At 38.6% G+C, this 21,706-nt stretch overlaps 3 protein-coding genes across 8 annotated transcripts in view; 2 read left to right on the top strand and 1 right to left on the bottom strand.

The window, feature by feature from the left end:
• ext1c (exostoses (multiple) 1c) overlaps positions 1 to 7,858 on the bottom strand; it is an 88,619-nt gene extending 80,761 nt beyond the window's left edge. Inside the window, exon 1 of one of the 4 annotated variants that reach the window (XM_044335365.1) lies at positions 7,771 to 7,858. The gene's annotated coding sequence lies outside the window, so the exon portion shown is untranslated. Of the gene's footprint in view, positions 1 to 1,275; positions 1,710 to 2,428; positions 2,517 to 3,994; positions 4,160 to 7,770 lie in introns of those variants that run through there. The other 3 variants (XM_044335362.1, XM_044335363.1, XM_044335364.1) reach the window with 3 other exon arrangements.
• Positions 2,448 to 11,493, top strand: LOC122969564 (probable thiopurine S-methyltransferase). 3 transcript variants are annotated; one of them, XM_044335366.1, is made up of 9 exons: positions 2,448 to 2,762; positions 7,860 to 7,982; positions 8,368 to 8,460; positions 9,303 to 9,435; positions 10,342 to 10,394; positions 10,488 to 10,562; positions 10,747 to 10,832; positions 10,925 to 10,969; positions 11,161 to 11,493. In XM_044335366.1, exons 1-9 carry the CDS (start codon positions 2,542 to 2,544, stop codon positions 11,277 to 11,279), a joined length of 948 nt encoding a protein of 315 aa, XP_044191301.1. In that variant the 5' UTR covers positions 2,448 to 2,541; the 3' UTR covers positions 11,280 to 11,493. The 3 variants fall into 3 exon arrangements, with proteins under 3 accessions (XP_044191301.1, XP_044191303.1, XP_044191302.1); XM_044335368.1 differs by lacking the exon at positions 2,448 to 2,762 and adding an exon at positions 6,021 to 6,215; XM_044335367.1 differs by lacking the exon at positions 2,448 to 2,762 and adding an exon at positions 6,211 to 6,304.
• Positions 11,494 to 12,390: 897 nt separating this feature from the next.
• On the top strand, positions 12,391 to 19,466 carry LOC122970515 (protein phosphatase 1 regulatory subunit 36). The gene is made up of 11 exons (XM_044336677.1): positions 12,391 to 12,516; positions 12,740 to 12,804; positions 12,902 to 12,985; positions 13,144 to 13,280; positions 13,465 to 13,534; positions 13,641 to 13,739; positions 13,960 to 14,100; positions 14,926 to 14,968; positions 15,734 to 15,963; positions 17,745 to 17,945; positions 18,831 to 19,466. Exons 1-11 carry the CDS (start codon positions 12,487 to 12,489, stop codon positions 19,060 to 19,062), a joined length of 1,332 nt encoding a protein of 443 aa, XP_044192612.1. The 5' UTR covers positions 12,391 to 12,486; the 3' UTR covers positions 19,063 to 19,466.
• Positions 19,467 to 21,706: the final 2,240 nt, after the last annotated feature.

Genomic DNA, 21,706 nt, shown 5'->3' with positions numbered 1-21,706 from the left:
GGTTGCACATTGATATTCCCAATCCACCTAATGAATGCCTTGAATATGGAAATACCCAGCACCTCTGGAATGTGAATATTGTCTTTGGGCAACGTTACAAGACAAGATTTGTGCTTCTGTTAATCACAAGAGAGGGTATTACAGAACCATCACGAATGTAAAATCCCATTAAGACGAGGGGTTGCCATTACAATAAAGTCATTTCATAAATCAGATGAAATGCGTGTACAGCTTGCTGTCAGGAACCACCCTCCCCAGAGAGCCTCTATTGCGCGTCCATGATAATGACAGCACTTTATTTGGGATCACTGAAGTCGCCATCTTTTTCCATCAAAAAATAACAAGAGAGTTGCAATTAAATGCTGCAGTGAACTCCGGCAGCCCTGTTTGTTTCTTTGGGATTCATTAATACATGGAGCACTTAGTGGGATGTGAAAGCAGGTAATTTTCTGCTCTTCCCTGAGCTATTAAATAATATATCTTGAATGGAAGAGGGGCATCAAACACAAATAGAGGCCAGAACAAAGCATATTTTATTTGGACTGCATCAAAAAGACACAGCCCTGTTGCATTTCTTCGAAAAGTGAAGCCAAGACGGATGGATGAGTGTTCAAAAAAGCTTTCAAGTAAATTGAAATTCACTACAGCTCTCAAGAAAGACTTAATGTAGAATGATATTTCCTGAATTTAATATAACTTTGTTGTTCTGCCTGAGTGAGCACTTTAAATGGAAGTCAAGTCACATTGTTTGATATGCAACTGTTCCCAAAATGCCTTGAACTGTCAGTGTGTCAGTAGTCTGTTCAGTATCTTCAGTATAAAGTCAGATTTGTAAATATCTGTCTGCAAAGTAGACCATAATTAAGACATATATAAGACATATATACATTCAGTGCCATTCAAGATTAAACTGATTCTGATTTGTATGCTACTTTGCAAGCAGGAACAGTATGACAGCTGAACTACTGGCAGCATTATTTAATATTCTTGGTTGGTGGCAGAGTAATGTGCAACCCGCAGCCCATCTGTCCAGTGGGAGAAGCAGATCATCTGCCAAAAGATTTCAACGTGTACTGAAGCTTGTACAAGGCTCAGAGAGTAGATTTTGGGCTTAGATAGGGCCCAGTGAAAGTATAATTATACACAGTAGCATTACAATTACTGTTAATTATCCATAAATGCATCACACAACCTACTGTGACCCAGTAACACTATGTTAACTCAGTCTAACGTGTGTCAATCTCACTGTCAACATATGCCATCTATCCAGCCTACCTGTCAATGAATTATACTGAGATCCGTTGCAGGTGGCTGTAGCAGGTTCATCCGGTTCTGTACTGAGAGGTTCAGACTATCCAGTCCCCCCCTGAAGCCGAATCAGTACAGTTGCGCACTGAACTGTTGAGCGCCCTGCACTAGCGGCGCGGCTCAGCTCAGTCAGCCGATGGCACCAGCTGTAGAGGCTCAAAACACCAACTTCTCCTCCTCACGGGGCGAGCCCGCTCTCCATTTACGAGCCCTATAATATGATTAAGTTACAAGGCTGGCATAGCGCAAACATAAGCACCGTGCGGGTGCGTCTATAAAAATAATCAAGGCGGAGTGTCCAGCCGCCCCTCCTCCAAATTTCCCAGATCTCCCACTTGCCGATATGTCGGGTTCTCCTTAATTATCCAACATGCATCTCTCTCTCTCATTCAGACCGCACATCATCGGTCCCTGCTGCTCCACCAGCTACCTTGATTTCCTGACAGTGGTAACAGGCTGCGTGTGTCAAATAAAGGCTGGTAGACTCATGATAATCCAGTGGTGAATTAAAGCGCCCCTGTTGCACTTACAGTGACTTTAGGCTAAAGTGACCACATCGCATGATTTTGTGTCACATTCGCTACGTTATGACTAAAAAGGTTTTCCTATCTTGAGATGAGCTTTTTACACTTGTGATCCCCATCGCAACATCTAAGCAGCGTGAGTGACAAAAGGTGCGCTGCTGAGCGCCATGCAAACAATACACCAGGAGAGCTGATGATAGTAAGGCTGCTTTTAGGTTAAAAAAACGCACTTTACACAAATTTGTCCCTAATTTTATAATCACAGCCTGTGTTGTGATGTGCCACATGTCAGTGGACAATGATTGTGAGTACGTCTCGTTGTATCTTTATGAAAATGAGCTTGCAATGGTGATCAGTGCCTTTAAACCAGAGAACACGATCCTTATGAGCCTAGAGAGGAATACTCTATAACTCTGAATACAGAAGATGTAGCCTAGTAATCTACAATCTCAGCAGAATAATAGATGTATACACTATTGCTAAGATGCATCCACAATAAACACAGCCTCTAAACATAGACAGCAGAAATCACCAGTGCAATCCCACCCCCCCTCCTTTGCGCTCCGACTTCTCCCCGACAGAGAGCTCGCTCTTACCAGGTGGAGAACCACGCTCTTCCCCTCTCTGGTAATTTTCCTTTTCACACCACGGCCGGGCATTTGCGAATCAATTCAGCGTACAAGCGCAGGTCCCCCCCTTCGGGATATGAATGATGAATGTGCGTGTGTCCATTTTCCATATCCACAACAGTCCACACACGACCCGCCCCCGGGCGGTAGTGATTGGTTCAGAGGCTCCTCGACGTCTTCGTCGCACCGTAAAGAAAAACACACACATCTGGATGCGACCCCCGCGCAACTGGAGCGCTTTGGAAACACTGAATTACGCACAGGAACTGAACCGACATGGAGGAACGTCACATCTCCCAAGGTGCCTGTAAATGTAGCCTGCTGTTTATTGTGGCTGAAGATTGCCATCGTGTCACCTTTACACAAACCTTCACTACCATGGTGATATGTTGTAGAGGGGATTTTGTTGTAGTTTCAATAGCTGAATCAGTTGCAGACCATATGTCAATAGTGATGATAATATGCAGTTTAATGCATCACTTGTCTACTCTAAATAAAATTACAAGTAATATGCTTCTTTATCGTGGCAAAAAGACTCATGCACATAGCCTACTCCACATATATTATATGGGGGAGGCCCCAAGAGCCCAATTATGGAGGTTAAGAATCAATGTTGAGTTGTTAAAAATAGCAGCACCATTAGGCCTATTTTCATTTTAAAACCTTTCCAACATAGACAGCTTATTGTGCTGATGTGGTGACTAGCAAATGTCTTCCAAATGTTAACGCATTGAACGGGCACATGATGACGGGGTGATAATAGGGTACATGAACTGAGTGTCACAGCGCCTTCACTTCCACAGTAAAACCGGCATTTCTGAGACTCTTGCGCCGCTCTGTGTCCAGAGAGAGAGAGAGAGAGAGAGAGAGAGAGAGAAAGAGAGAGAGAATCACCCTAATTGCTTTATTTCTCTCTGCATTCACATTGTGTTGCTTTGGACCGTGCTAGTTATATCTCATCTCTGGATTTGGTTCCTGGCTTTACAGCACAGCGCTCGATAGAACAAAGTGTGGAGAGAGACAGGCTGTGCAAGCGAGACTAATCACTGAGCAACAGTGCTGAAGCTTTCTGAGGATTACTGACAGATGTCACTGTCTGAAAGTGGTTTCAGTAGGCTTTTACATAAATAAAGAAAAAGGGTGCATTAAGAATCAAAATGACATATTTAAATATAAATTAATCTAAATAACTGAAATGTAAAAAAGACAATTATTATTATTATTATATTTTCCTATTATCATCGTTATTCTTGTTGTTATTATTATTTTTAATTAATGTGTAAAACTGTCTATCCTGATGAGCTTTTCAAATTAGGCTAACATTAGAGCACTCGACCATAGACTAGAAATAAATAATGGGTGTAGCCACCGCCACGCCAGACTCTTGTTTTGAACTTTTGAAGCCTTGAGTTTGGCATTTTGACCGTCGCCATCTTGGATTTTTGGAGCCAGAACGGTTAACTATGATAATGCTAGTGCTAATTCCTGCTAGTGAAAAACAGGCTTAAAACCATTAAAACAAAATGTACTCACCAGAAAAACTGAACATCCGACTCCTCAGGGTCTTTTAGTATAACTAAACACTGAACATGACTTTTACGGCCATCAAAATGTTACAATTATCTTTCATGAACTGAAAACACACTGAAATAATGACAGCTACAGCTACTCTGTGATTCAGGAGTTACGCCATGGTTACGTTATCTAACCAACGTTGTTGCCGTGGTAGCGACTTGTCAATCACAATGTAGCCACGCTATACACTGCTTAATCATCCATTTTACTCTAAATGAACCATAATTTACGAAATGAACATCATGATATGTTGAAGAAGACTTGAAACTAGCGATTGAGACCATAAACTCATTAGGAAACTGTTTAGTGAGGTAATATAACAAGTGAGAAGTAGGGTCATTGTCTTATAGACAGCGTAATCGCCCCCTGCTGGTCATTAGAGAGAATGTAGGTTTAAGTCACTTCCGCACTGGCTTCACTTTTCGGACCCGGAACTACCCGTTAAGATGTAACTGTGCTTTGGAGTACCACAAATCCCTATGACCCCCTCAGAGAACCATGGCACTAACTAGCCTACTATTCATTCATTTATTTAGCAGACCATATGTGCTAACAAAATATGAATACAGACAGATTAAAAGAAATAAATAGAAAACAGACATTTAGCAGCAAGCTGTTGAGAAAAAGCCCACATATCAAGCTAAAGACATATTCTTCTCTTAAATTGGTGGATAAGTTTTTAAAAAGCCAGCAAACATTGGACAGCTGGGTAGAAACATAATTCCAGAGGAATAATAAAGTTGTCAAAACTATTGGCTGGAGTGTCATTAAAGTCTGTACAGACATTAATGGTCCCTGGAAGATAAAGCCTTTGGTGATCCAATGACTTTTCCTCTAGCGCCACCATGAGGTAACATTAGACAGTTTTGCTTTTTTAGTATGTCTGGAAAACTAATGATGAAGATGAATCTGAATGACATTGACATCATTTTCCCCTCAGGCTGAACTGTGGCTGATAACCTGTTCTCTATATGGCCATACATAGTCAGGTCAAAAATGTTATTTTCCCCTCATTAACTTTATTTATAATATTCAAGTTTTTAACAGTACACAGTACAACATAAAATGCCACAGGGAGGAGACAGAAAAACATGCATACAAAGCAAAGAACATAAAATAAGTTTTTTAAAAAAGTAATGGGAACAAAATTAAGTAAATTGAGTAAATCTGGGGAAAGAAATTATGCAAATTGTATCTATTGATTAGTCTGACAGTTTTAACAGCCTTTTTGTTCAGAGAAGAGGAGATTAAGTCGACATAGTTTTTGACATCATTCATGAAAAGAGAAAATAATGCTTTGCTTCTATTGAATTTTGATGAATTTTGAAAAAAAAAAGGTCAAAGTCCTCTTTCTTTAAGTCAGTACATCCAAATTTTCAAACGTCAAGGAAGTAAATGGGGATAAAGAGGAAACAGTATCCATAACTTGCTTCCAGAATCTCTTGGTGTAATTACAGTAACAAAACAGATGAAAAACATCCTTGGTATGATGGTCACATAATGAGTAGCTAGGTTCAATGTCCTGTCTGAATCTTCTTAAATATTGCTTAGCAGGTCAATTAATTATTTACCTGGTTTATGACCAAATACCTGCAAACTAATCCCATCAGCCTCTGATAGATACCTTGTCTCAGAAGAAATATTTGTTTAAAAATAGTCTTATTTAAAGCCTAAACTGCAACTTGTTGGATTGTTTAGGTAACAGTCTAATATGGTTACTAATAAAGTAGGGGACAATTTGTTTTCTGTACTTAGGGTACATTTAGCCTATGTGTCTCAATTTTATTAAGCCTACAATAACTGCTGGGCCTTTGAATTTGGGCAAAGCATTTAAACGTTGAGCTAATGTTGTATAGGATGCTGGAATATTTCACATTTCCCACGTTACCTGAATGCAGCATCAGGCTCCACCCAAACCAGAAGTAAAACCGGCTGGTAAGACTTTTTTTTATTCCTGGGTTTAGCCTGTCAGGCATTACTTTTTCCACATATCATGCCACTTTCGCTGCGATTGTCAAACCATCGACTAGTAGTAGCGCGAATTGCTCACCTGACAAACTGAACTCAGGACAATAATTCACATTTAGATTTCCGTGCATTGATTGAAATAGCTGAACGCTCAATGCTGCTGCTGCCGGTGTGCTGCTGAACAAATATTAGCTGTCTTCAGTTAGGAAAGGTACGCTTTTGATTTGACATGACAGATATGAGGGATTCACATTTTCTCCTTAAAATGCTAATGCTGCTTCTGTGTCAGACTGCTGATTGGTAAGCTAGGATCTGACTTTGAAATAGTTGCGTAACTATTACAGATTGAATCGCGTCTGGTCATTATATGACATTCTATGATTTATTCCTTATAACATCAAATGTATTTACATTAGAAAAGATTTCTTGTTATGCAGAGGTGGAAGAAGTATTTAGATCCTTTACTTTAGTCAAAGTACCAATACAGCAATGTAAATATACTCCATTACAAGTAAAAGTCCTGCATGAAAAAAATCCTACTTAAGTATAAGTTCATAAGTATTAGCAGCAAAATGTACTATAAGTATAAGTAAAAGTACTCGTTTCGTCCCTCTGACTGAAATGTTATGACATCATTAATAGTACACCAGTGTGTGAGCAGCATGCTACTGCTATAGCTGCTGGAGGTGGAGCTAGTTTGAACTACTTTATATACAGTTAACTAGTTCAGTCCAGTGGTTCCCAACCTAGGGGTCAGGGGCCCCCCAAGGTGTCACCAGATAAATCTGAGGGGTCGTGAAATGATTAATGGGAGAGGAAAGAAGAAAAAACAAAGTTCTGATACACAAATCTGTTTTAAGTTTTTGGACTTTTTCTCTAGTCTTTGATTTTTGGTGAAATATTGGATCATTCGAACATTTATTTAACTGAAACCATGTGATAAGTTTAGAGGGAAAAATCACTATTTGGTGGAGCTGTTAACAGTTTGTAGATATCTGAAATGTGACCTCGACTACACACTGCTTTTTATAAGACATCAAAAGCCAAAAAGGTTGGAAACCACTGGTTTCATCTTTAACAATGTGTTGTATTTTAAAAGCTTGTTATATTTTCCATTGTGTCAAATCTTCATCTGAAAAGTAACTAAAGCTGTCAAATAGATGAGTAGAAAGTACGATATTTCTCTCTGACATGTAGTGGAGTGGAAGTATAAAGTAGCATAAAATGGAAAGTACCTCAAAATTGTACCAAAGTACAGTACTTGAGTAAATGTACTTAGTTGTTATGTTATGCAAACATGTTTAGTAATGTGTTTGGGCACTCGTGTGACAAATAGAAATGCTTTTATTTCAAGAAGTTGGACCAGTTCTTCCTGAGATAAAAGCATGCAGGCTGTAAACTTTAACCTTCTAGTTTTCCAGTGTGTTTACACATTACAGGGCATAGATTACTGTGTATATCTGACTTCATGACCTTTAACCTCAGTTCTGTCTATTCTGGCAACAGCTGATTCTTCTTCTGTAATAATCTACCAGTAGAATAAAATGCAATTAGAGGGCATGGTTTCGCAAACCCTACAAGCCTGTTAAATGTTCTGTAAAGGCTTGTTAAATGCTCTGGTTCAGCAGCTGTCAAACATCACAAATGAGCAATTCACTGCCTTTTTTTAATGCCAATTTTTTGCATCGTGGCTTTCCCACATGCATTCACTGCGCAGCTGTTTCACATGTGTTTATGTGCGGAAACGCGTGACAATGTGTACTCACCCCTGTCTCCAGCCGCAGATATGAATGCTATTCTCTCCATTCATTCATTGCTTTCTCTGTCCCTCTGTTCTTTGTTATCCCCCCTTTAGTTGGGGTCAGACAAACATCACCAGCATGCTGGCACCGCAGGCAGATCGGGTCATGACGCTTGGAGAATGGGAGGACCGCTGGCAGGAAAACAGAATTGGCTTCCATCAGTCCCATGTACACAAGTAAAGACCCCCAACTTTTATCTACCTTCTCAGTGGAATGAGGGAAAACAAAATTCCACCTTTGTGCATGTGTTATTTAACAAGATTATATCAACTGTAAATCTGCATTACCCTCTCCAGTGATCCAATAAAAATGCCAGAAAAGCTGCACAAACAAATCACTGGTTTACAAGGCTAATAAGGACTATTTAAATTCAGCCCAAACAATGCCACCTCTTTTACTTGCTGCACGCCTGAAGTTCACTGGAACTCTGTTGAAGATTTTTTTCTCGTTGAGTTTAGATGTTTATGGTGTAATTCTAACTAACTATTAAAATTAAATGAGCAGGAATATTTGATGGTTTGTTGTTAATCATCGTGGTTTTGGTGTGTGTTTTTTTTACAGGATGCTGGAGAACAATTTTGATAAAGTTCTTGCTGGACGGACAGGAGTTCGCTTCTTCTTCCCTCTCTGCGGGAAAGCTGTAGACATGAAGTGGTATGAAAAAGCTAACATCATCTAACAAAGAACAGTTTTGCTGGCTTGAGCCCAGGCACTAGAGAGACAGGATATTTCATTCATGCGTTGCTTATCATGTCGTCTGTACATTTGTAGGATCATAAGGTTGTGTGAGGGTGGGCCACTGCAAGGTGCAGGTTATTCCATTAAGCGCTGCTCTGTTTTGGCATATATATTTTTTGAATAGTTAATCGAAATTTTATTGAAATAACAATATGGCCCACTGCAATTTTCAGATCGCAGGAGGCACAATATTTGTTAAAATATTGAAATGTGTGTTAAAGTACTAAATTAAATTAAATATTGTCGTGCTGCAGAGATGTCCTGGCCTAAACATCATATTCTACAGACTTAAGAAAACATCTTTGTTTGGTACAGATCCACACAAAAAATCACACCATAATCATTTTAATATGTTTTTCAATGAAAATTGAGAATAATTATGTAAAAATGATCATTCCCTCTTATATCGCAATTCATATTATAAATGCAAAATCAAAATAATCATAATTTTTCAAAATCTTTCAGCCCTGCCTTGTATGAAAATGACATGCCTAAAAGAAGTTACATCAACAAAATAATTTATACAGACAAAGCAGCACTGCAACATACACGTAACTAAACAATGATTCATAATTATTATATATCGTTTTATTTTAACTGAACTGTGTTCAAAAGATCACATTTGTTATTTGAAATGTCAGCTATAATTTTTCTGCCAGTTTCTATTAAAAACATATGGACACTCTATAATTAAAACAATTTCTCAGTGATGTTAACTGCCTGCTCCTAAAGTCTCTGTTCTACATTGTGACTCCCAGGCTAGCAGACATGGGACATTCAGTGGTTGGGGTGGAGATCTCTGAAAAGGCCATTCAACAGTTCTTTGAGGAGAACAACATGACCTACATTGAGGAGCCTGTCCCTGACATACCTGGTGCAAAGGTTTACAAGGTAGATGAACTACTGTATATATACGTGCATAAATAGTCATACTCATAGCATGTGGATGAACGTCATACCTATACATTTCATTTATTTAAAAAAAAAAAGCAAATGATTCAATGGTTTTAGGTGGTAGCAAATGTATTGAACATATTTTTCCACCTTTCACTTTAAAGAACCAGTTTTTTCATGTTTTTGCCTATTTATCAAATAAATTTACTCACAAATCACTTTTTTTTAAACAAATAACAAGTAATACTTGTAACACAAGTATACTTAACATCAGAAAAGTCAAATTCCTGAATCAGATGTTCATAATGAATAAGGTTGCATCTGAAATAAATCCCTAGTTCACTTATTCACCATTTCCTGTATAATAGACACTCCATGGAGCTGTAAATTGGGATTTTGGACACCTATCAATCATCATTATTTCACATCACTAACAGGTATAGGGTTGTACAGTGGTAATTTTCAGATCTATAAAATGAGACACACTACGTTTCTCATTTGGACACAGTCTATATCTTTCAAATAAACGAATCAAATTGGTTCAAAACTTCTTTTTTTTTTTAAATGGTAAATGTATATTGGTACATTTGTAGGTCAAGCAACTTAAAAGTAATGTTTTACAGGAATTAACAAAAAAAATTGCAGCCAACATTATGGTATCCGATGGAAAAATGACAGTAATGTTAAGTACGGTATATGATCTGTCGTAAAAAGACTAAAGCATGCAAAAACACTGATATATTGCACTTTAAGAGTTCAAGAGTTCAAGTCTGGTTAATTGCATACTGTATATAAGAACAATGCAGCATTGAGCAATGACCATTTGCCATTTGCCAAACTACATTACTTGCTAAAACCGCATGTATTTAGAAAATGTTCATCCACAATGTCTTTGTTCCACAGAGCTCAGAGAAAAATATCTCCCTATATCAATGTGACCTGTACAACTTCTCCAGGTAAGAAAAATATTATGTTTTTATACATTTATAGATGTTAAATCGTTTGAAACAGGCGAATATGAACAGAAACTCTTTATTTCCATTTCACAGTTCCATTGAGGGTCAGTTTGGGGCAATTTGGGACCGGGGATCCCTAGTGGCCATCAACCCAAAAGACAGAGAAAAGTAAGAAAAATATGACTCCTAAACACCCAAAAATGAAATTTAGCAATTTAAAGTGATCATTTAAAACATTCTAAGAAATGAACATCAGGTAATTTATTAGACATAACAGTTTGTTTACATTTTGGAATAAAATCATCCATTTTTTCCATGTTGTCTTACTACATTCTCTCTCACATGACCACAGGTATGCTGCTCTCATAATTTCTCTGATGGCCAGCGACTGCAGATACCTTTTGGACACTTTGCTGTACAATCCTGAGTTATATAAAGGTGACTATTCATATCATGTTTAAAAAGACAGGCACTGTGAGAGACACACATCCCTGGTCTTGATGCTATTTGTGATTGTATTTGTCTTTCAGGACCTCCCTTTTTTGTGCCCGATGAGCAAGTAACTTGTCTGTTTGGTGAGTTTTATTAAGGATGAACATTCATGGCTGAGTGTATTTCTGTATATATGAGGATCATAATACTAATATGCAAAAATGAACTTAAATATTAGCAGGATCTGTTACTTTGATACCCAGATTAGATGTGTAGAAAAGGAAATAAGAGTTTTTTTGTTGAAATTAATTGGCGGTGCATTTTCTTTCCTCAGGGGAAAGATGTGATATCGAGCTGCTGCAGTCAGTGGATGCCCTGACAGACAGACAGCGAGCCTGGGGGTTGGACTACCTGACTGAAACTGTACACCTCATCTCTCCAAAGAGCAATTAAACACTAGCTTGTAAGTTTAGAGAGCTTAGAAAAGCAGATTTGGGGAATTTTATTGCAAAAACAGGTTTAATGCTTGGACTCAGTTGCAATTTTGGGGGAAAATGAAGGCATATGGAAATAAAATGTCATATTTTTTAATGTCATATAGCCTCAAATCATTGTGTGATGTAAGGTTTTGAATGCCTGACAAAATAAATAATGTTTTGTAAAAAGATATGACTTTGGCTTTATTGGGAAAAAAAAGTTGGGTAGCTGCTGCATACTGTTGACAATATTAAGAGTTGCAAATAGGCACATTTGAAAAATATATTAATAGAACAATTTCTTGATATAAAACATAATCTTTTATATGCAGACATCAAAGCAAGCACATATTAAAGAGAGAAGAATGTACTGTAATAATTATTGCTATGATGCTTGATGGTTCTCCTCATATGAGAGGCTATTTTTCGCATATAGATACAGTTTTTATGGCTTTGCAATTCAATCCGACTGGTTTCAGGATGTCCAAATAGATGCTAAAAGTGGTACTGAAGACACCGAAGTTAACAATATGCCATTTGCACAGCTCTACTACAAATAATTAAGATATACAGTATACTAACTCATAAATAATGCAAGTTAGTACATATATTGATATTTTTCTCAGTGTTTTTACTATTTTTTCACTGTAGGCCTATTACTATATTGTGTCTTACTATAAATACTGTCTGTTTTATGCCATGTATGTCCCTATGTGCCCCCCACCCTCATTGCACTGTTTTGATGAAGCCGCAGCCCTCCTTTCGTTGCATAATTGAATTGAATTGAATATATAAGACATCACAGTCTTTGAAATCGCCATTCCCCTTCTCCAAACAGCATAACTTTAATCTATAGATATACTCCTTTGAAGAAAGTTCATCATATCAGTTCAGAATATTTTGGTGCAGTCCCAAAACAGGTGAACTCAAGTTTCTTCAAAACTTTCACACATAGCACACAAAATGTTCAAGTTAAGTTTATACACAGACAGAAAAATTTATTATGAATGGAACTTGTGCTTGTATACAGACAGAATGTAAAAACGTCATAATCGTAACCATACGTCAAGACGCCAGCTTCTTTCCCATTGGCTGTTGCCTGGATACGGTGCCTAACATTAGCAAACGGCGAGGAAGAAGGAGCGAAAGCTAATTTTTTTTTTTGGAAAGTTTTGTTTACAGAAATGCCGAAATATCATGAGGAGACGAGAAATGTGAGTTGCCTGTTGAGATAAGCGAATTATGAGAGTTTTGAAGACGTTATATAACTTTAAAACGTTCCATATCTTTACAAATATACCGGTGTCTATTGCTACCAGCGTTAGCTAACAGTTAAAGTTACTGCCGTTTAAATGTCAAAGTGTGACGTTATTGACAGATATAACTGTTGTAATTCATCGTAAAGTTGAAGATTTCAGTATCTGGTTTACCGTGCAGGTGAGTGTCCTGCCTACTGGCCGCTGGGTGTGGAGTGATGAATCCCAAACAGTAGAGTTTATCAGGTGAGGGCAGAGGACATTGATTATCAGCAGTTGCTGCACCTGCTACACTAATGGGAAGTTGTTCAACGATATAACAACATCTGTTCTTGTTTTGTAGTTCTGCTCCAGCAGAGGAGGGTGTTTTGAAGAAAAGAAGACAAACCAATGTCAATTTCAACTGTCTTCAGCACAGATCAGAGTGGTAGGCATGGGTCAACAAACAGTATTAATATGTGTGCATGATTCACCCATCATAATTCAAAATACAGGAGAAATATAGGCCTTTTAATCACATTGGACATAATATTTTGTTCTTCACATAAAAGACTAACCTGCACATGGTCACTGTTGTCTCCTCAGGTTGGCTGAGGTCTGTACATTGAACCATAGAGGGCGCCAGAGTATTAGAAAGAGCCTGAGCCCTGCTCATCTGAACGCATACAGATCCTCGGTGATGCAGAGACACGGGGATCATGTCTCCATTGATGATGTTAAACGCAAGTGTTAATATGTTGTTGAACTTATAACAAAAGCACATGAAGTCAGCTACTCTCCCTCTGTCTCCTGTAAGAGTAACTGGTAATTGTCAAACAAATAGGAGTTTGCTATGTGTGAAAGAATGCCACCTTTTTGAGCTAAATGACCTTTGACCCTGTTCTCACAAGGCTCTTTGTGTTGTAGAGGTGGCTGTCAGTTTGCTACAGGAGAATTATCTGCTTCCCATTCCTTTCTGCTTCATGGCTGTATTGAAGTAAGGAATGCATGAAATAACTTACACATACACACCATTTCCTTTGCTTATATATTGTATGAAAAGATCAGTCACCCAGTACTACTACTTCCCTGTCTGAATCCAGGAGTAAAGCGCTAGATGACGTCCTGACTGCCCTTCTTCTTTACTTGTCTTGTTACTTTGAGCAGAAGTCCTTGGAGAATAAACCTAAGCCTTTAATGGTGTAAGTATACAAAGGATGGAAGAATGTTGTCTGTTGTACTGTATATTGCCATCATGAATCTTACAGGCTGGTGGGTACTTCCTTTATTGTGATGTTGTATTTTTGATCTGTGTTTCTTCCCTTCTCTTTATCTGCCTACTGTATGTCTGTGGCTTCTATTTCTATCTGTCTCTTCCTCCATCTTTCCACACCCTCACTCTCTTTCCCACCAACCTGCCAGTGTAGAGATCGTCACAGAGCACCAGATGATGGAGGAGACTATGGTCAAATTGAAGATTGCTCAGAAGAAGCTGGCTGTGTGCTACTTCAGCCTGATCATGGACTTGGATATGGCACAGCATCGCCACACGGCATATCGCAAGTGAGTAGTTCAGGTTTAAAGCCTCCTGGGTGTAGTTTTGGGTATATAGGAATCTCTATCAGATGTATGCTTTGAGACGATATGATCATCTGAAAGGGGTGAGGCACATAAGCCATCACTCACAATCAGCTGTCATTCTAGCCCAATTAAAGATGTAAGATCAGTGGAGAACCATCTAATATTGACACAAAGAGATAAACGTCTCTTGAGATACTTAACATCTAAAAAAAACCTCTCTTATCAGAGTTCTCAGACTGTCTCATATCACGTCTCTCATTTAAATCACTGCATGATCCAATAATTACATAACCTTAGATATCCCATATGTGCGCACTGTCTTGCCGGGAATGATTTCAAGCAATACACACCTTTTAAATGGAATAAACTGCAAACAGATCTCAAACTAAAATATTTTGATCATTTTGGAAATGTTAAATCTTTATTATGTGATGTTTTTTATGACTCTTGTAATTGTTTTTATTTATTACATTTGTCTCTTGAGTGTTTATTGATTTTAAATTAGTTTAACTGTGGTCGTGGTTTCTTGTCGACCGGTTGTGAGGTTGTATGTGAGAACTGACTCTACAGTTATTGTTGATCTTTGTTTTCTCTTGAAAAAGAGATCCTGACCTCACTGATACTACCCCGACTGAATAAAGTTACATACTGTTGAAATATAGGTACCTGCTCGAAATATAGCCATGCAACTCATTGGTCCTGAACCAAAATATTAGAAACTGTGCTAAAATGATCATGTCATCCACAAATGGAGATCAACCAATCACAGTTTTCCACAACATAAAAAGCTCTTTTGTATTTTTTCAGGGGCCAGATGTCGCCAAACAGTACAGAATGGCTGCTACATGCGGTAGGTGCGATCAGAGTTACAAAGGTATTAATCGCGCTAAATGCAAATGGAGTGATTCAGTGAATATGTATTTTAATGTTATATGAATGTTAGGAATTGGCGTATCCCCATTTATCCCTCTTGTTCCTATCAACTTGAAAAATGAAGGATATGTTTAATAATAGTAAATCAGTTCCTTCGTTTCTAGAAACCTAATCAATTTGACTTGTAACTGACTTAAAATGTATTTTCTTGCAAAAGCAGCATAATGAAACATTCAAAACTGTATTTTGTGTACACACAAAAATGGAGCCTTCAGTTGGTCACGGTGAGGGCCAGTTCACCATCTGTGAATACAGATGGCAGTGAGCAGAACAGAACAACATTGAGTGCTGGTTATGCCTGGTGGCCTAAATGAACTAGTTAGTGGTAGGATGTTGACTTAACACAGGTGCTTTGCTTTGACAGGCTCACTCTGGTATTTAGGCAGGTGGGTGGACAGCGAGAGAAATATCACGCTAACAGCAGTAGCTTATTGCCTGCTCTGTATGTGACCTTTTTTGGACAAAAATAGTCGTTGTGACCTTTTAAAAACACAGAGGAGTAAGTGGCTGCCTGGGTCCCTAGACAGAAAGTAGGGATACTGAATGTTCATTCAATGAAAGAATGAACAAAATGGATGAATGTCAAAAGTTTAAAATGAATTAAATAAAGAATTGATTTTAGAATAAAGAACCCCAGGTGACATTCGTCTCTCTCCTTAATTCCCTCACTCTCTGTTTCCAGTGCTTGTACAGCTTCTTCTGCTACGTGGCCTGGGTGACGTTTGGCAGGAAGGACCTCAGAGACATCCAAGAGGAGGTGGGGCGTCTTTTGTACTCTGACACCTTCAACATAGCGGTGAGGAACAGGACTGATGGGGATTCAGGAATGACCTCCACTGCTGATAATGGTTCAGTGAAGACGAGAGTTGTTGACCCAAAGGAGACAGGATGTAATAGCACATTCAAGCAACGGTACGCTGAAGTGAAGATTGCATGTAGTGCTATCATCGTCACTGTACATGTATTTTGTATTAGTATAATACATTTGGATTGACAACACCTGCACAATGACTTCAAACCAAACATTTATTGAAATAGACAATGTTATGATCCCAACTGGCTCTTAAGTTACACTCATGTTCCTTTCTCTGTGAATTCATGATTATCAACAGTTTTGAAAGAAATTCCTCCCCCACAGGCCAGATAGAGAGGGTTAGCCACAGTACATAACAGCCCTGTGGAGTTAGTAAAGGTCTGATATTGGTCATATTTGCACCAAATTTTGTGAATATGTGCTTTGCCTCTCATTCACTACCATTGAAAACCAAGCCAATGACAAATTCAAGAATACATTTCTGGCGACAGTGCAATTTGGCCTTGAGCTCCTGCACATTCACGGGTCAGAGTTAATGTTTGTGAACCCATGGTCAAGTGTTCAGCCAGTAGAAATGCTGTTTTCTCTAATCCTGTTACCCAACCATGGACTTCATACAATTTGTGTTGTGCTGATGTGTGAGACATCAAAATGCTGTATAAACACCAAGCATGAGACAGGAATAGATGATAGATTTCTTAATGACCAATATCTTGTTTTTTTTTTGTTGTTTTTTTAACATTTTGTGTTGAAAGTTTCTTTTTTTTGGTCTGAATTCAGAATTTAATCTGTGACCAAACTATTACCATGGGCTGGCTTGCTGGATAGTTTTTTTGCACATAATGAAATTTGTTTCGACAGACTCTAACCCTGACAAAAGCCATAGGAATTAATCTTGTTTATCTCTACAAACTAATCCATTTTAAGGAACATTTTATCATGAAGATCATATAGTATCTTATTCAATAGCACTCCCTTCAGACTTTTCTGTCTATTAATGAGTCCAAAAAATTCATTTGTTTTGTCTAACCATCGATTTTCTTTAACCAGTCTCATCTTGATTTGACACATGGTAAATAAATAAATAGCTCCAGCTGTAAACTTGTGTTTGATGGATGTCATGTCAGACATCTAAGTGGAATATGATTGATGTAGACAGTCATAGCTTTGTCCGATAGGAGGGACTGTCTGACAGCCTGTTTTATGTTGCTTGGCTGTGTCTGACACAAGATTGGCAGTTGTGTAAGCTGTCAGAGGCCCAGCGTTCGCTCCTGCTGTCAGGTTGAGACCAAACAATCAAAAGCTGGGCTTGAAGCTTGCTCGCCTCCTGAGGGTGGATGTACACAACGTGATTTGGACTAGCTTCAGCACTGCTTCCAGCTGTCTTGCAGAAATTGAAAAGATTGTGACTGAAAAAAAAATCTATTAGAGTATGTTTTTTTTTATATATTTGTACTGAGAAAGAACATGCATCTTAGGAGCTGGCTACCATAGCAGCTCTCCTGATTAATTAGATCTGGATATTTGTTGAGGTTTCAACCATGAATATTAATAAGTATGTACAGTATGACAAAATGGCATATGTGTGGAATGCTTATACATCTTTTGTCTGTGAGTGGATGAGCTCCTATATAGACACGTCTTTAGTATGATAGTATTTGGTTGAATTCAAGGGGTAAAAGGTAAACATGATGAAAAGTTTGCCCTGTTGTAAGTGAAATGTATGAGGGAACAATCTGTGCACACTCATATATGAAAATTATCTTTCCTCCAATACAGCCTTTTACATTTGCATATTTCCCCAAGGTATCAATACGTACTGTACAATATGTTCATTTCCGTTTTTTGACCCTGCTCCTTCATCTGACTTTTTACCCAGAGTGTCCCAGAGGCGTCCTGCCCTGAGCAGTATAGTTAATCAGCGTTCCCCACTGATGGTTTCTCTGCTGCCCTCGCCCAAAGAACAGTCATCCCATCTGTTCTCCAGCAGCCGGACAAGGAGGCAGAGCCCGCTGCAGGCCGAGCACTGCGACAGCAAGGCCCTGACAGAGGAGCTCAACCAGCAGCTGGCCAGTGTCAGGTAGAGTAAAACATTATACAATATGTAACATATAGCACTCAGGAGGATGCGATTTATCATACACAAAATAAGAGTTACCTCTACATGTAAGATAATGTCAGGAAAATAGTCTGTCCACCAACTCCTAAGAAAAATATCTGTGTCTATATCTTGCTAGATGTGTGATTTTCTTTACCAGCCACTCCTGACAGCTCGTTGCCATTTTGTGCTTGTCGCATTGCAAGAACTTTGTTTGTCAAAGCTTGATTGCTGGAAATGGCTGCCCATGGTTTTATTGTACTGTATATGTGGGGAGTTGATGAGAACCAAGAGAATCTACTGCATTTGCAGTTGAAAAACCAAAAGAATAAGCTAAAAGCTGCATAGAGCTGCAGAGTAAGGTGTTGATTCTCAGTGATCCAGCACTACAGTGACCCTACTGTATTACAGAGAGTCATTTGAATCAACTTTATTATAAAAAAAATATATTGTGGAGCTTTAAACCTGCATTCAGATCTTGATGAATATAAAGTATAGTTTTAGCTGTAATAAGCTGCGATTCATTTATTTATTTTTGACTTTTGTGCATTCTCCTGTTCCTCATGTTTAACTTTTTAGAAAGTGTGAATACATGATGAAAGTGATAACACCATGGTGACACGACTCTATTATCAGTGTCTCCCAATTCCTCTGTCTAGACTGCCCTGTTGAGCTGAATAATCTCAGATTTTATATGTGATAGGAATATTTATCTAACCAGTTGTATGAGATTTTGTATATATCTGTCCTCCAAGATAGCATTGACAAAAATATAGGGGCTGAGGAGAAAAAAAAAATCATTTTACCCCTTTATCTTTCCGTCTATCTATCTTTCTTTCTTTGCTTCTTATTTCTTTCTTAAATCAGCTTTGGGATTCTAGGCAAGCCACTGAAACAGTTCAGCCACAGTACCCTGATACCCTACGGAGAACAGAAGAACAACAGAGATGAGGACGGGGACGATGAACCAGAGAATCATGCGAATAATAACAGTGAGGATCGTCCTGGGATCCATGTTGAAGGTAGCAAGTCATCCTTCATGAGAACTAAGTCGACAGACATTGTCAGATATGGTAGCACCACCTACACAAAGCATTGAGTATGCATTTCCACTGGCGTAACATAGATATTGAATGTTCATAGACATACAAATGTATTCCTCAGCGTAGCCCAGAGGGTCAAAAAGAAAGAAGGAAGATTCAGGTAGCAGCCGAGCTTTCACTCTGGTTTTGATTCTTATGTGTGCCTCATTTTCAAAAGCTCTCCCCCAGACTGTCATCACACACACCATATTTGCGTGGATTTGAATTTAAATCAGCCTCTTATTTGCCAGCTGGTGGTGCTGTTGAATAAAATATAATGAAATCCATAACAACTTTGAAGGTCTCCACTTTCTATAGAGTCTGAAAGATATTCAATTCAAGGAAGTCCAGCTCATTGCATGCATAATTCACATTGTATAATATGTATTCTGGAAATCAAATTATACAGTCTTCAAACAGAGTTTTGTTTGTCATGAGTCTTTCTGTGTCCTTGTGCTGCCTCACACCGGGGCTGACAATAAAGTGAACTGGTGCCACAAACACACACACACACACACACACACACACACACACACACACACACACACACACACACACACACACACACACACACACACACACACACACTCCTACACACCACTCTTTAGCCAGGCTGGGTAGCAGAAGGGGCTTTGCCTTCGTCCTAATTGGCTACGTAATCTGGGACACCAGGAGTGGAGTTAAGCCCTCTGAGGAGAAGGACAAGGCTTGGGAAGCTTTTGCATTAGGATGGGGGATGGGCTAGAAGATACGCTTTAAATTAGTTTGAAACATTTTAAGTGGTCTTGATTTAAATGAAAACTCTTCCACACCCAGAACAACTAAGTCAAGCGCTCCCTTGCTCTGTCCAGATCTGGCTGGCATCACTTTGTTTTTCTGCTGTTGATGATGATGTTGATAAAATTGATGAGGACAAGGAAAATTATACAGGTTTAAATGGGACCTGTTACTCCTTCTCCTCCTCTGCTGTCCTGTCTTCATCCTCTGATGGCCACTTTCATTTCCCCTCTCTGTCTCCTCCCTTGTTCTCCTTGTGTTCTCCCTCCAGTGCACTGTGGCTAGTACCAGGCAAGCAGTTAGATACTTTTACAGTTGGTTGCAATCTTAACTACAGCCTTAAAGAGATAGCTCAGCATTTTGGTAAATACCCTTCTTTACTTTGTTGCTGATGGATTAGATGAGAAGATCGACATCATTCACATGTCTGTACAGTAAATATGAAGCTATAGTCAGCAACTGGTTAGCTTAGCTTAGCATAAAGACTTGAAACAGGGGGAAACGGTTAGCTTGGCTCTGTCCAAAGGTAGCAAAGCCTACCAGTACCTCCAAAGCTCACTAATTAAAACAGTATATATAGCTTGTTCAAACTGTACAAAAAACTGAAGTTGTGGTTATGTGGGGGACTATTTCTTGGTGTTGCAAACTACTCGGGTCTTGCAGCAAGGAAGCAAATAAGCAAACATCCCAAAATGTCAAATTACTCCTTCAACTCTGCAGAGTTACCTTTTGGATACCTTTGTATGTTTGAAAGTCTGTGAATCTACAATTGCTGAACTTGAAGTAGAATTTTCTTCTTTTATCTGTGATGTAAAGAGTTACCTGCTCGAAGAAAAATACACAGCACTCTTCACCCCATCAGCAAATGCAGCAGTATTCTTTTACCTGATGTTACCATCTGATTTTGTCCCTGAAATTCAAAAGCTGTGTTTCAAAACACTAGGAGGAAAGTAACAAAATCATTGAGTGTCAATAGCTATTGATTGCATACCCTTTTTGCTGTGATAATCACAATTAAATGAAGGACAAGTGCCAGTGTTAGATTAAATGTCATTAACAGGTAAATACCTGTGATATCTCCACATAAAAGCTACATAATGCTGATTCACTGCACACATCCAAATATGCTTGTTAATCAGTCATCAGAAATTGTCATCTTCAAAATACCCTCATCCAACAGTGGCACTAAGACTCACATCTCTTTCCATCTGAGTGTTAATGGTTAATTGGTTAAACTACAATATATCACGGTCGGGAAACTCTTAACAAGGATGTGATGTCATGTAGTTAAACTCTGCACTTTAGTTAAGCCTAAAGTTAACATTTAATACAGATATTACAACATATACCTGTGCCAAGGGAAGTAAATTATATTCACATTTCAGTCAACTTATTATAGATACATGTTAATTTTATGAGATAACTGTGTGACACCACCAATGCACAATGTACCTCCACAGTCCTTGGCACTGACTGAAGCATTTTCTGTATTTGAGGGGAGTCACCTTTGAATGCAGAGCTGCCTTTTAACGTGCCAAGATGGTGCCCAAAGAATCTAGTTTGGCAGTGCTTGTGATCAGGAGAGTTGTAGGCTCGACTGTGCACAAAGGGCAGACCATTATCGGGTAGGATTAGTGGTTTTCAAAAGGTTCTGGGAAAATGCTGTTTTCCACTATTGTGACATTTGACTGCAGTTGTGCTGGAAAGCCTGTGGACCATTTAAAGGCTGCTATGTGGAAAAAATCACAAGTTTATAAATTGAACCACCATAAAATCTCAAAAAGGACATGAGTTGCACATATTTTCAAAGTATTTAAAGCACACAGCAATTTCATTCCCATCTAATGGTCTTCTTAAGACTTCTATACTTAAAAAAGCTACACT

Source organism: Thunnus albacares, chromosome 19, assembly GCF_914725855.1.
Source record: "Thunnus albacares chromosome 19, fThuAlb1.1, whole genome shotgun sequence".
Classification (NCBI taxonomy): Eukaryota; Metazoa; Chordata; class Actinopteri; order Scombriformes; family Scombridae; genus Thunnus; species Thunnus albacares.
The sequence above is the reverse complement of the archived record's forward strand: the minus strand, read 5'-3'. Positions and strand labels throughout refer to the sequence as shown.